General features: G+C 41.0%; 1 protein-coding gene across 6 annotated transcripts in view; it reads right to left on the reverse strand.

Moving 5' to 3' along the window:
- The window catches only part of ST3GAL6 (ST3 beta-galactoside alpha-2,3-sialyltransferase 6), an 83,521-nt gene that overhangs the window by 51,342 nt on the left and 18,196 nt on the right, over nt 1-13,983 (reverse strand). The window contains exon 1 of one of the 6 annotated variants that reach the window (XM_061628250.1): nt 208-267. The exons of 4 other annotated variants lie outside the window; for them this stretch is intronic. In XM_061628250.1, the coding sequence (XP_061484234.1) occupies nt 208-250 (43 nt within the window). In that variant the 5' untranslated portion in view covers nt 251-267. Of the gene's footprint in view, nt 1-60; nt 114-207; nt 268-13,983 lie in introns of those variants that run through there. One more of the 6 variants, XM_061628253.1, reaches the window with a different exon arrangement.

Below are 13,983 nucleotides of genomic sequence, written 5' to 3' on the forward strand. Positions count from 1 at the left end.
TTAATTAAAAATTAAAAATTATTACCTACAGTTTCTTAAGGGATAGTGGAAAACACTTACTTAACAGATTTTCACTTGGATGAAAATTAATAGGTGCAGGATAGATGCATTTCCATTAGTTCTGTATCCAAAATAAATTACAATTAATTTTCAATATAGGAATAGATCTTTTCATTCCCATTAATAATTATTTCTTAAATTGCTTACCATTTTTTATCCAGTTCCTCTGGACAGTTTTTATCAGCAGCATTAATATAGAAACCCCCTCAAAATACATGGGGGTTGAATGCAAATGGCTGCTCAAGGTATTTAAAAGGACTACTTGTTAAGTGACTTCAGCTGTAGGAATTATCTTAAAGTGATATCATAAAAATGTTGTAGTCCAACAATCTTTGGAAAGCCACAAGTTTCCCATCCCAGTTCTGTTCCATTGTTTTGTCTTCAAAGGGATTCGTTCAATGACTCTGGGAAGCTTATGAAACGTCACAAAGGCAACAAGCCTCCCCTTTTGTTTGTTCCAGAATCTGGTGTTCAAAAGTACCTTGCCTCTGAACATAGGGGTTCTATTTAACTACCATGGCTAACAGCTGTAGGTACACCTATCCTCCATGATTTGTGTTTAATCCTTTTTAGAGCCACCTAAGTGACCATCTCTACATATTGCGGCAATGAATTCCATAAGAGAGGATCCAGTCCTTATACCCACTTACATGAGCGTAAGCCCCACTAAACTCAATGGGACTCACTTCTGAGATTTTATAGGTTAAATGTGCTGCTAACTATGTATGACGAAACAGTTACTTACCCTAATCCTACTGCCAATCACTTTCACTAATTAACTCTGAGTTCCAACATGTTTTTGAAATTTACTCCAAGAGGAATGGTATAGCCACTAAGAAAGGAAAAGCTGTGGGTGTCAGTTTCATGCAGTACAGGAACTACTAGGGTTGTCATCTTTTCCTGGCAGAACTGTTATGCATTTAAAATAGAGTTGTAATATTCATGGTTGTTCTTGCTGGCTCTTCTTCAAAATAAGTTGTCTCTCCTATAATACTAAGAAAGGTATTGGAGGCTCTTTTATAAGGCCTTGCTTACTCACAAAGGAAACCATTGTTCTTAGGAACAGCAACACAATTTGGGGTACAAGTGCCTGAAGAAGAGGTTACCACAACAATGGAAAGGTAGCATTCATTCTCACATCTAACACACACCCATCTCTCTCTCTCTCTCTCTCTCTCTCACACACATACACACACACACACACACACACACACACACTCACACTCACACCTCTCTCCGTGGAATTAATGTTGGGGAGGATTTTTCAAAGAGATTGAAATTGGAGTTTACCTTTCCCTCCCCAGCTACAATCTCCACAAGGATCCCTCCCATGATCGAAAATAGCCTCCCATGGAAGCTAATAGAAAACTTTTATTACAAGCATAATTGCCATGAGAGGGGTCAATGTTGTGTGTGGTTGTGTGGGTATCACAGAACACAGGACAGGAGGGTTAACAATTCCCTTGCCAGCTGAACCCCCCTCCCCCAATGTCTCCTTTTAAAGCACCCTTCCATTGGCTCCAGTGGGAACACATTTTCAATATTAATTGCTGCACAGGTGTGGAAAAGAAGACAGTGGATCTAGTGGTTCCCCAAATAGTTTGATGGTAGAAATTTCTACAATTATGCCTGGTGTGGAGAAAACAGAGAGGGAGAGAATTTTCCCCCTTGCTAATAATACTAAACTCAGGAACATCCTGTTAAGAAATTGATTAGCAGTAGTAGATCCAGAAATGTCTACTTCTTCATACAGCACATGATTCATTTATGGAACTCACATATGCTACAAGATATGTTGATGGCTACTATGTTAGATGGCTTTAGAAGAGAATTAGACAGATCCATGGGGAACAAGTGCCTATCAATGACTACTAATAATGATGACTGTATACCACCTGCTGGAGAGCACGGCAGGGCTGTTGGCCTCATGCCTACCTTTTGGGCTTCCCTAAGAAACCTGGTTAGCCACTGTGCAAAACATTTTTAAAAAAAAGATTATGCTGGACTTCATGGACCTTTGGTCTGATCTAGCAGAGCTCTAATAATATGAATGAATTTTGCTGCCCACGCTGCATGGGCGGCCTCTGGTCAGCCTCTATAAATAAAATAGGTGCCACTTAGCAATGAGGGCTTCACAGTTATGGGTTAAACCGCTTAACACGAGGGATGCATTTTATACAAGAACCCTATGAGAGAGAAAACATGCAGATGTAGAAAACATGCAGATGTACTTCCAGCCTGTGGGCCATCAGCTGCTCATGTCTGATTCACAAGTTGCAGAAGACAAAGGCAGGCCTTTGATAACACATGGAATAAGACTATCAGAGGCAGGGATTACCACGTTTGAACAAGAACAATGTAATGGAAAATGCATTAAACCCACAATTATATGGGCAAACGGGGATATTTTTTTGAAGTTCATAGACAGGTCAAGGAAGCGAACATCCCCCACATCCCGTAGCAGGAGTATTGTGTGCTGTCACTGTTTAATGCTTAAGGAGGAAAGATACAAATTATGCTGAGTAGGGAGCCTCTCATTTCTGAAGAGCTTCAGCATAAAACAAAAGCATGCTGCTGAGCACTCAGCAAAAAAAGAAAAAACCTGCCAAACCAGCTAACTTGAGAGGATTTTAGGTAGGCAATTAAGCTACTTTTTCTCCTATAAATAAATAAATCTCATCTAACCAATCAGCAAGCAGCTGTTCTTGTTTAAAAGCCGCACCAAAGGTGATTGGATCTGTAAAACCCAGGTGCGCACATAATGAAGGTACCTAAAAAGTTATGACTTTCCTTTCTCCCATTTCCCCCCCTCCCCAACCAACTTGGTTACTTGCAGAGTAATCCTAAAGCTAGCAGACAATTAGCTAAGGGGGCTTGGGGAGATCCATAAGTGCTACTCTGCCATTGGAGGGGGGGCAGGGACATCCATGGAAAGCTCCACGGGCATAGATGTCCCCCTACCCCCAGAGAACAGGATTGGCAGTATCCAACTAAACAGTCCCACGAAGTGCAAGCATTTTGGGCTGTGTCAATGGAATTTCCTCTCCTTCCCCTCTCCCCACGTACCCACTAACTCTGCTCCAGAGGGCTGGGGGAATGCCCCCCAAGAAATATTTAGGGTACACACGGGGAGGGATGTGGGAGAGGAAGTTCTGCTGTGCAGCCAAGAAGTGCATGTGCCAGTGGAACTTTCAGTTGGATACTGCATGGTGTTGCAGGGGCATGTCAGGGGAGGCCATGGATGGGAGGGGAAAAAAATTAAACTTAAAATTTGAATTAGAGAAGTAAATGGAAGGGGGGATTTAAAATAGGGAAAAAAGGAAGGACAGCCACCACCACCAACCTTTCTGCCCTGGCTATAGCGCCTAGCAAGATGGCATCCCAGGAAACTCCCCACCAGCACTGGATCACTCCCTAACTTCATTTTGGAGCAGGAGTTTCACTAAGGGGGGTTGAGGAGCTATGGTGCTCCATAGATCACCAGTGATCTACAAGCTTTTTTGGGGGGCTACTGTTACTAGTTACATATTGTTTTATTGTACAATATATTTTATGGTATACATTGTTTTATTGTACAATAAAAACAATATGTAAGCAATACAAGGAGCACTAAAAATATGATTAAATTATACTGGATCTAGGACAGGACACTGCAATTGCAATAGCAATGTTTTTAAAGATGTTCTGTTTTAATATGTTTTCAAGGATGTTTTGTTGTAATATAGTTGAAAGTCTGTTTTCATGATGTCTAGAGTGTTTTTAGTGCTTTTGTTTGCTGCCCTAGGCTCCTGCTGGGAGAAAAGGCAGAATACGTTTTAAATTGTTTTTTTTAAGTGTTTTTAAATTTGTATATTTGTTTTTAATGTTTTTCACTGTTGTAAACCACCCAGAGAGCTTCAGCTATGGGGCGGTATACAAATGTAAATAATAACAATAACAACAACAATAATAAATAAATAACAGGCAGAAACATCATTAAGTGGTCCACCAAGATCTTCAGCAAATTACAAGTTGTCTGTGGGGGAAAAGGTTTGGGAACAATTGCTTTGGAAGATGGTGACATGGTTTCTGCCTCACACAAACTAGTGAAGATGACTAAACACTGTTTACGGTAGCTTTGTTTATTTAATACAAGTATTTTAAGGCTATCTTTTGGAGAATAGCCCTCACACAGGGGCTTACGTGAATGATAATATTACGAATAATCATACAGTTACAGTCAAAATAGTCAAAAAGCAGTTTTAAAAGAAATACATACACCAAAAAGTTATAAAACTGCAGCTTGAAAAGCAATACACAGGCCATGATTCTATAAAGGTCAGCTTCAACAGTTTCAACACCAGCAACACTAGAATATTTTAAGAAATGGCAACTTGGAAGAGGCCTGTACTGTACAGCTCATCAGTTAGCAAGGAGTTCCACAGCCAGGAAGGCCACCACCCAAGAGGCCCTGTCTCTCCTGTCTACCAACCTAATTGATCTTGCAGACAAGCCCCATGAACAAGATCTATGGGGCTAATCTTAAAGCATGGGCAGGTTTATATGGGTGAAGATGATCCTTTAGAGATTACCTGCCCTCAAATCATTAAGGGTTTAGAAGGTTAAAACTAGCACTTTTTATTGGGCAAGGAAATGCACTAGAAATCAGTGCAGCTAATTCAAAATCTATGTCACATGTTGTGAAAGCCTGGCCCCAACCAATATCTGGGTGGCCATGTTTCGTACCATTATTAAGTTTCCAAACCTTCTTCAAAGGCTGAGTACATTACAGTAGTCTGGATGTAGTTGCCTGGATGTATGAGTAACTAGGACTAGGTCTAACCTCTCCAGCAAAGGTCACAGCTGACATACTAGCCACAGTTGGCAAAAAACATTCCTAGCCACAAATGCTACCTACACTTCCCACAAACTCCAGAAGAGACTGCAGACCACTCTTCCCAAGCATGTGCCTGGTGCCCTCCAGATTTTTTTTTTTTACTTTTTTTAAGACTACAACTCCCATCAACCCTGAACATTAGCCATGCTGTCTGGGGCTGATGGGAGCTGTAGTTCAAAACATATGGAAGGCAGCAGGTTGGGAAAGGCAGCCCCAGAGTGTGAACTTGATCCTTTAGGGGGCAGTACAAACTGGTCCAAGACCATTTACACACTTCCATCCAGTTCAGCTGGCTTCCCTACCCCAATTCTGCCTGTGTCTCATCTGGATTATCAAACAATATCTTCCCAATACAGAAGTTCTTTTTCAACAGCAGAGTATCTCCTCCGCTGCAAGAAACAATTCTGCATTATTCTCAAAGAGAATATTCTCTTTGTGCATGGCAGAAGCAACGTTTCCCCCATGCAATGGCTATTTTACAACACTGGAAACCAGACTAGATGCAACTCTAAATGAGTCATTAGAAACCACATCAAGTTTGTTTTAAAAAATATTTAATACCAGTTGCAGAAGAAGGGGGGAGGGTGGTGATTTTTGTCAGGACCACAGCAAGTAGTGAGGTGAGGTTTAGGGGGTGGCATCAATCCAACACTCCTGCTGCCACATGCTGAGCTTCCCACATTTCCCCCTCTCAGTCTGCGGCAGCAACCCCCAGTGTTAAGAAACTGGAAGAACAATGGAGCCCTAGTCACACTATCTGCTACTGATGACATGGCTATGTAAAAAATAGTTCATATTCATGCTAATTGATGCTTTCTTTCTAAAGCAGGATGGGGAACCTGTAGCCCTGCAGATGTTGCTAAATTCTAACCCCCATCAACCTGAGCCAGCATGGCCAATGGTCAAAGATGATGGGAGTCATAGTCCCAGAGGGCCACAGATTGCCCACCCATGTTCCAAAGCTCATACCTGCATTTGGGAAGGTGGGGGATTTTCACTGGAATCGCAGTGGGGATGGAACCTTTAGGTCAGTGGTTCCCAAGCTGGGGGCCGGGACCCCCAGGGGGGCCGCAAAGTAATCCAGAGGGGGCCGTGAACAGTAAAGAAATGAATTATTTATTAATTTTTTAAAAAAGTCTTCACTCCCTCGACACTGTCTGCTTCCCACTGCCACTGCAGATGACACCTCCCCCTTGCTCCAAACAGGAGGGGAGGACTTTTCTGAAGCTCCAGAGCATCTTTCAGGCGCACTAAGGGCAGGCATCTGCCTATAAAATACATGGCAGATGCCAAAGGAGGCTGAGGGTGGAGCTACCAGGAAGAAGAGGGGATTACTATCACTGATTCCCATCTCCTTGCACTGCCGCTACTGGCAGCACCCTTACTTAGAATGAAAGGAGAGGGCTTCTTGTGAAGCAAAAAGAAGCAAGGCTGCACAGAAAGGCTGCTTTCCCCCTTCCTTCCTGGCAGCCAGCCTGCCTCCCTGGGGGGAGGGGGGGTCACATTTTTTTTTCAGCTTATAAAGGGGGTCCCGTGCTCATAAAGGTTGGGAACCACTGCTTTAGGTCTTGTCTCTCCATCTGCTGCAGCCCCAACAAAAACTGCCCTCCCCTGCTTCTATTAAATTAAAAAAGCAACAAGATGAATGCAGTTTCCAATGATGTATTTAGCATCATGTTTAGTTTGGGCCCAACAGAAGTACCTATGTTCATCTGTTGTAGCAAAAACAAGTGAGTCTTGTGGCACCTTAAAGGATAACAAATGTATTCTGACATAAACTTTTGTGGATTACAGACCACTTCCTCAGATACATGAGGTTATTCCCTAGTTGGCTGGTTTCTCTGTCTCTCACTATACACACATACACATACGGTACAGAGGAAAAACTCAAGCAGTATAGCCAATTGCAAGAAATGAAAATAGTAATATGATGATACAATTAAAGCTTAAATATATGTATTCAGAAAAAGTACAGTTATCATTTACAACAGGACTAACTTCTGATATGACAATTGCCTTCTTAGCATTGTTGAGTACATTAATAGCTGTGGAGGGAAATATAGACATTAGTTTAATTCAGGCTCAAATAACATCAAACTAAATTCTAAGCCAGCTGTTTTACACTGGTGTCTCTCTTTGAAATTTCTGTGGGAGAATGGCAACTTCAAGGTATATCACTTTTAATGGTTCTCTTCCATGACACAGATAACTGCTCCTAAATTAAGTCAGGGTTAACATCCCCTCCATTCCGTCTTAAAGAGCTCTGCAATCTGCAGTCTTGGATTTATCACCACACCCAGCAGTATCTTTTTTCCTCTGTTTCCCCACCCTTTATGCTTAACACCCAGCCTGAAGAAGAGTTCAAGTCAACTGAAAAGGTTGACTGCTACTCTATGATGTTTTAGATAGTCCCAGTAAAGACATCATCGACTGTTGCTTGGGTATGTTTAGTCCTAATAGACTAACATGGTTTTTATCTGCTCCTAACAGTATTACCTTTTAACTATATCCTGAAGTTATTGTTTTAATTTAGGTCTTTCAGTCCATCCAAACACTCTAGCCCAGGTGTGAGGAATCTTTGGGCTTCCATATATTGCTGGACTACAACTCCCATTATCCCTGGCCATTGACCATGCTTGCGGGGGCCAATTGGAGTTGTAGTTCAGCAACATCTGGAAGGCCAAACATTTCCCACTCCTGCTGTAGCCTTTCCTTCCTATCCCTTTTCTCCACATTTCAGCCTCCTTCGTTTCTCCTCTCTCACACTCTCACTCACACACTCTCACTCACTCACAAATAACCCAGGGATGCTAGAGAATGCCTGATCATTGGTTATGCAGATGGAAAGGGGTTGTATGGAGGAAAGATGAGCATCCAAATTTTAAGCTAAAATTAAACCAGTAAGGGCCAAACTCACAATTCATCTACTCAGCCAAAAAAGCCAAGTTCCAAGGACGCTTTTGGAACGAAGGCCTGTTTTTCAAAACCCTAATACGGGTTTGAATGGAAGAATATTCTCTCCTGCATACTATCTGGTAAACTTAACTGTTGTTAAATACAGAAAAGCATTCACTTTGGCTAGACATAATGTCTTGCCTTCTGCCTTGCTCGAGGGCAGGTATAATAGAGTCCCCTACTGTGAACGGGTTTGCCCATGTGAGAACGGAGAGGGGGAGACAGTAGGACACGTCCTTCTGTATTGTTCTTTCTATCGAGATCTTCGTCATGTTTTTATTACTGCTATTCTACAAGCTCTTCCAGCGGGTTCCGAAGTTGGACATCTCCATTTCTTGTTAGCGGATTGTAACCCTATTGTTACACCAGAATTGAGGTTCGTGCCGCTGGTTGAGGTCCAATACCAAACAACGGAGACTCAGAATGACCAACCAAGGCCTTTTATTAACTATACGTTTGCAAACGGAGAGCTTACCTAGACTCGTGTCAGTTTGTGAGCTCTAACTCATTCATAATTCTTACAGGCAATTATACTCTGAGTTACAAGCAGTTGGCAATACATAGACATTCCAAAGGTGGGGGTTAGTCATGCTCTGTACTTTTGCACTGTGCACAAAGCTACAAGATAAGCAAACTGCAACCTCTGAATCATTCATTGTATTATTCCCAGTTTTGCTGACTTCTAGCAAATGGTCAATGACCTACTGTTGCCAACTTACCAAAGGTCATTGTCATTATTCTACATGTATTGTCAGCATTTCTATAGGTACAGGAAAACTTATATTTCTCAGTATAACAATCCTCCCTCAAAAAGCGTTTAGGGCAGTGAAACCGTTAATTTCCTCTTATGGAGAGCTTTGCTACACTAAATGCTTGAACCACCTTTTAGCTTAAATGGCTAACACAGGAAGGTTACTTCTGGATTGTTTCACTGTCCTGAATGCTTTTTCCATTAATTTAGGCCAGAAAACTTCATATGCGTGCGTGTATATCTGCATGTATGCTTTTAATTAACACTAAAAACAACTAAGGCTCTTTCTAACGAACAATGGGATTCACTGTAGGTGGGGGAAATTTGCCAAAGGAATAAGATAACAGTTATGCAACAGCGTTTAACTCTGCCCTTGTTTTTCTTTGCACAAAACCTTTGGAACGCATTACCAGTCATACCATCCGGTGGGGGTATGTGTGACAGTTGGGGAGGAAGCTATAGCTCTTGGCCTTGCACCTCCTAGATTCCACTTGAAAGAAAATAGGGTTAGCCAAGCTATTACACTTCCCCCGGTGAAGGGCATACTCATACAGATGTCCTTTCACCCCTCAGTCACTATCTTGCCCCCAGACTCTAATGCTGACTTCCATTCGGCATAACTGTGCCATTTGAGTTTGAATCCATATCACAAGAGCCATTAAAACAAAGACCAGAATTAAAATATCAAAATCACCACAATGGGGTGCATTATAAGAATTAAACCTCCTTTGGCATCCTCACCCCAACCAAAGAGAGAATTCCACCATCTGTATGTCTCTATCTATAAGAACTTATCTATAATGTAAGTGACTGTATAGCAATCATGTGCTATCTGACGTGTAGTTTGTTCTCCCATTTGTTTAACTGCTTCTAATTGTTTCTGTAACATAGGATGAGAAAGTAACTTCTGGAGATCAGCTAGGCCATAACCTAATGCAATGGGTTTGAGGTGTTGAAACAGATCTATTCTCTGGATGGTCCATACAGGACCATCCTACTATTTCCTTAATACCACAAAAGCATCTATTGATATATCTTAGCATAGGTTGTATATAATACTCATCAATAACAACATAATCACAAAATGTTCTAAGGCACACGCACCCATGTCCAGAATATACAATAGTTGAACTTGATTCATTTCTTAGCATAAAAGAGCCATAAGATACATTAATCATAATCATGCTTAATTATAGCCCACTGGTGCGCTTCTTGGGCATTGCACCATTCCTAACCATTGTTCTGAAATAGCCAAATTCTGTAGACCCTATCACGAGGGATTTAAAAGGCCAAAAACATCCCAAGAGCAAAACATTCTTAACACTTAAACTATGTAAGGAAAAACAGCCAATGGTTAAATAGTCACATAAAACACAATGCATAAATGATTACATTCAATATTACAATTGAAATAAAACAAGTATCATGGTCTTGAAACACACTGCAGGTTTGTACAAAGTTCATCTTCAAAAGATCAGATAGTCAGCTTAATCGATCAGTCTGTGGGTTGCTGATGCTAATTAGAAATTCAAGTGATGAGAAAAACAGTTTATTGCAGCAGCTTGCTTTCTGGAAGGAAAAAGTACGGAGACTGTATTTCTCAGAACCCACCTTCACCCGTGTGACTTTTAGAAATGCCTTTTCTCCCACTAGCATGGGCAGAGGCAATAACAGCCTTTGGTTAGCTGCTCCTGGAAAAATCTCCGAGTCCCACTGGCATGTCGGGGTGGGAATTCATCAGATCCTTTAAAAACAGTCCTTCTGAGGAAAACAAAGCATCAGGGTCCCATGGTTGAGAGGGCATCTGTGTTTCCTTGCTTTTAACTGCTATTTTAGTGGAATACAAAAACTGGAAAAGGTTGAACCCAAAAGATTACTACTTCTCACACATAATTTCCCCCTTTTACTAATGACAAGGAACATTAGTGGGAAGAGACTGTGCTTCTTTAACTCTAGACTGATTACAATGCTATTCATAAAGTTCATAAAATATAATACAATGCACAATATAAATAACCTTGATATCTTTCCCTGAGGACCTTTTTCTTTAGCCTCAGAGATTTACATATCCATTTGGTCATAATTAAAGACAAACCCTATTTCAAACACTCTTTTATAGTTGATCTGGGTGAAATCTTGTGTGGCATCTGTAACATTCTCTCACATTATAAGACCCGATATAGAATCACTCATTATTTGAATGAGGTATGGAAATGTGTGTATGATTCATGCATGTTCTCACATAGATAGCCAAACACTAAGTTGTAATATTGTTTTTCCACATTATTAATATTTTTGCACACATCTGTACATACCATACAGCATGGTCTTCAACATTTGAAAACAGATCTCTACTAAAAGAAAAGGAGGGGTGAAACCCTCATGCACCTTTGTATTTACACTTTTGCAGCCTTGTATACAGGCCATTAGTAGTGAAAAAGATACAATTAAGAAAGGTTTCTGACAAACAAACACACAACAGGTTTCCCTAGCCTCTGATCATGTACAGAGGTTGCTGGAAAGATACAGAAATACTGGGAAAAACAGGAAAAGGAGCCCCAGAGAGGAAAATTAAGTTTCTCTTTGCAAGATGCAAATCCATCTGTTCACAGATATAGGAAGGAAGAGAAGCCGGCATTTGTGATAAAAAGAACATTTTGTATCTACAAAAATTCTTCTCGTTGGTCATGACTTGGCTGAAAAGAATTAGCATAGTTAAAACAAAACATGCATATCACACCATTTAAGCTGGGCCCATTAAAGAATACTATATTACTGTAAATCTTATCCTTATATCTAAATACACTTTCCCTGTTTCTTACCATGTCAGGGAATTTCACCAGTGAACACCTTGTATGCAAATCAATTACTCTGGATTCCTTGTTACTTAACTTATCAAGGACTGCATGCAATAACACATTTGCACCAGTGCCTGAATTTGCACGCACAAAGTGTGACAATAAAAAAGGCAACTCCCTGTTGGAATCAGGGCTTTGCAACTTGTCTATTTGCATGCAGATGGCATCAGAAACCAGCTGCTGTTTTGGAAGCCCAATTATATTAATTTTCAAAGTAAATTCAACATCTAGATAGACTCTTCCTGAAGCTAGAAGCTCTATACTTTGAGTCTTGTTTTGATCCAAAGGCTGTTTGCCAACAAGAGATTGTTCCTCTGGAAAAGAATGTTCATTAGCAAAAGACAGTGGTGTACTAGACCCAAGGGAAGCATTCAAATCAGTATTTTTTTTCCATGGAAGTGGACACATCTTGTGTGTGTTTTCAAGCAACTCTGAAGCATTTAAGCAAGGGCCTGCACTTTCAGAAGATGCTTTTGTATGTTCCCTTTTAAGAACGTTAATAAGACTTTGCTCAAAGACAGGAGCCCTTCTGGTTTCAACTGTTTCTGGAGTTTCAACTTTTTTAGTCAAAGAAATCTTTTCCTGTGGTGCTAAAGATGGTTCTGCACTGTGATCCATGACACCCTGTTCTAGGAGAGAATCACCTCCTCCCGTAGCTACAAAATTTGTGCTAAAGATCTCTAGTTTTGCAGGCTGGATTATTATTAAAAACCCAAGCCTGGTTTTCTTGCCAATTTTCCCAGTTCCCAAATGGTGACCCCCAATTTTTCCAAATTGTGCTGCATTACAAAGGAAATATTGCCAGCCTTTAAAAAGACGTTATCAAAAATCATACAAAAACACAAGTTCTCTTTGTTATCCTAAAACAATCCACGAATTTGCACAAAACATTCCTTATCCATCACAAATAGTCACTGACTCTTGAACCTGTTCACTGTCTTTCTATGTATCTCAAAACCTGCTTTCTACATCCTGTATGCCTCAATCTTACAACTGGCCCCATAAACTGGGGTTCCTTCCACATATCACCCTTCATTAAAAGGGTGATGTCCCTATACTTTTGCCTGCTTTAAGGAAGCTCAAAACTTCCAGAACCATCTCTCTATACTCCCTTTCCTCAGCCTCAGTCAAATGGAGGCGCTCTATTTCAAAGGCTTCCTCTACCTGAATCCTGACTTTTCTTGCATTCTTCTTCTAACAAATCCTAACATGCATTATAAAGTCCCCAAGCGGCTATAACACTTTTCTTTGATTTGGAATCTCCAACTCCATACACAAAACAACCAAGCCTAGTAGGTTTAGGGATGAGCCACCTTCAAATGCCACATTCCCAGTGTAAATCCTGTTTCCATCTTTTCCAAGTACCTAGCCCCACTGGCTCAAAATACTCACAAGGCGCCGATTCCCCAGGACTCTTCGAAGGGGAGGGAGACACAAGTGTTATCAAGGGCTTTCAAAATGGATGGGACCCAGTTTAGGGAACCCCTATAATAGCTTAATGAATTAACCTCTCCAGTCTCAACATTGGCTAATTGCTGTATCACAATCACAACCATCATTTGCCAAAGCTTTGTTGCCAGGGCCAGAAGGGGAGGGGGGATAACAATGTGCCAGGGAATTTCTATACCTTAACCTCTGGATTTACCACAGCATTTAAAGAACATTTCCCCACTCACTTTAAAACAAGAGACAGCAAAACATAGTAAGAAAGGAAATTACACTCATTCCAGTTACATTCAGAACTTGGCTACATGTGCTCTTGGGAACCTGAGTGTATGCATTTGCCACCCTCATGTCCCATGAAGCACACCTTCTTGAGAGGAGGGGATCCACTGCTAGAGACAAAACAAACGCTTTGCCCTGGAATGTGCTCAAATGGTGCATATATTCAACCCAAGAAATGCAGGTCCAAAACAAAACACAGCAAAGCCTGATTTTACTGAGAGAGAGAGCAAGAAAGCACCACAAACTTACTTGGGTGCATGACAGCATCTATCATCCTAACTCCTTCATAACTTTAAAGTTAAGAAATCAAAAGACCTTATTACTATAAGAGGTGAAAGGTAGGAGAAATTACCTATCCTGTGCCTGGAGTGGGCAGTTGTATACAGCCGAAGCTACGTGGAAGAGCGCTGATCCGAAACCAGGAAGAAATCTCTTGGTCTCAAGGTTTTACACCGAGACTCAGAGTCTCCTCGGCTCTGTCCCTGCAGCCTTTCATTCCTCTATCTCTCTTCAAGCCTTGCTTTAAACAAACAGAACAAATCTCTTCATACCAACTCAAAAGATTGCTAACCGCTACTTCAGAAACAAATTAAATTCTTTGAATCCTGTGCCAAACAAGGGCATCAAACAGAAACAGAATGCCTGAACTCCACAGCCGATCCACGCAGCAAGGAAAACAACAACCACATGTTTTAAGAAGTGACAATAAGGGAATGAAAGTTCCCTCATAACATTCCCACAGAAAACCTTCACACAGA

Source organism: Rhineura floridana, chromosome 5 (genome assembly GCF_030035675.1).
Source record: "Rhineura floridana isolate rRhiFlo1 chromosome 5, rRhiFlo1.hap2, whole genome shotgun sequence".
Lineage (NCBI taxonomy): Eukaryota > Metazoa > Chordata > Lepidosauria > Squamata > Rhineuridae > Rhineura > Rhineura floridana.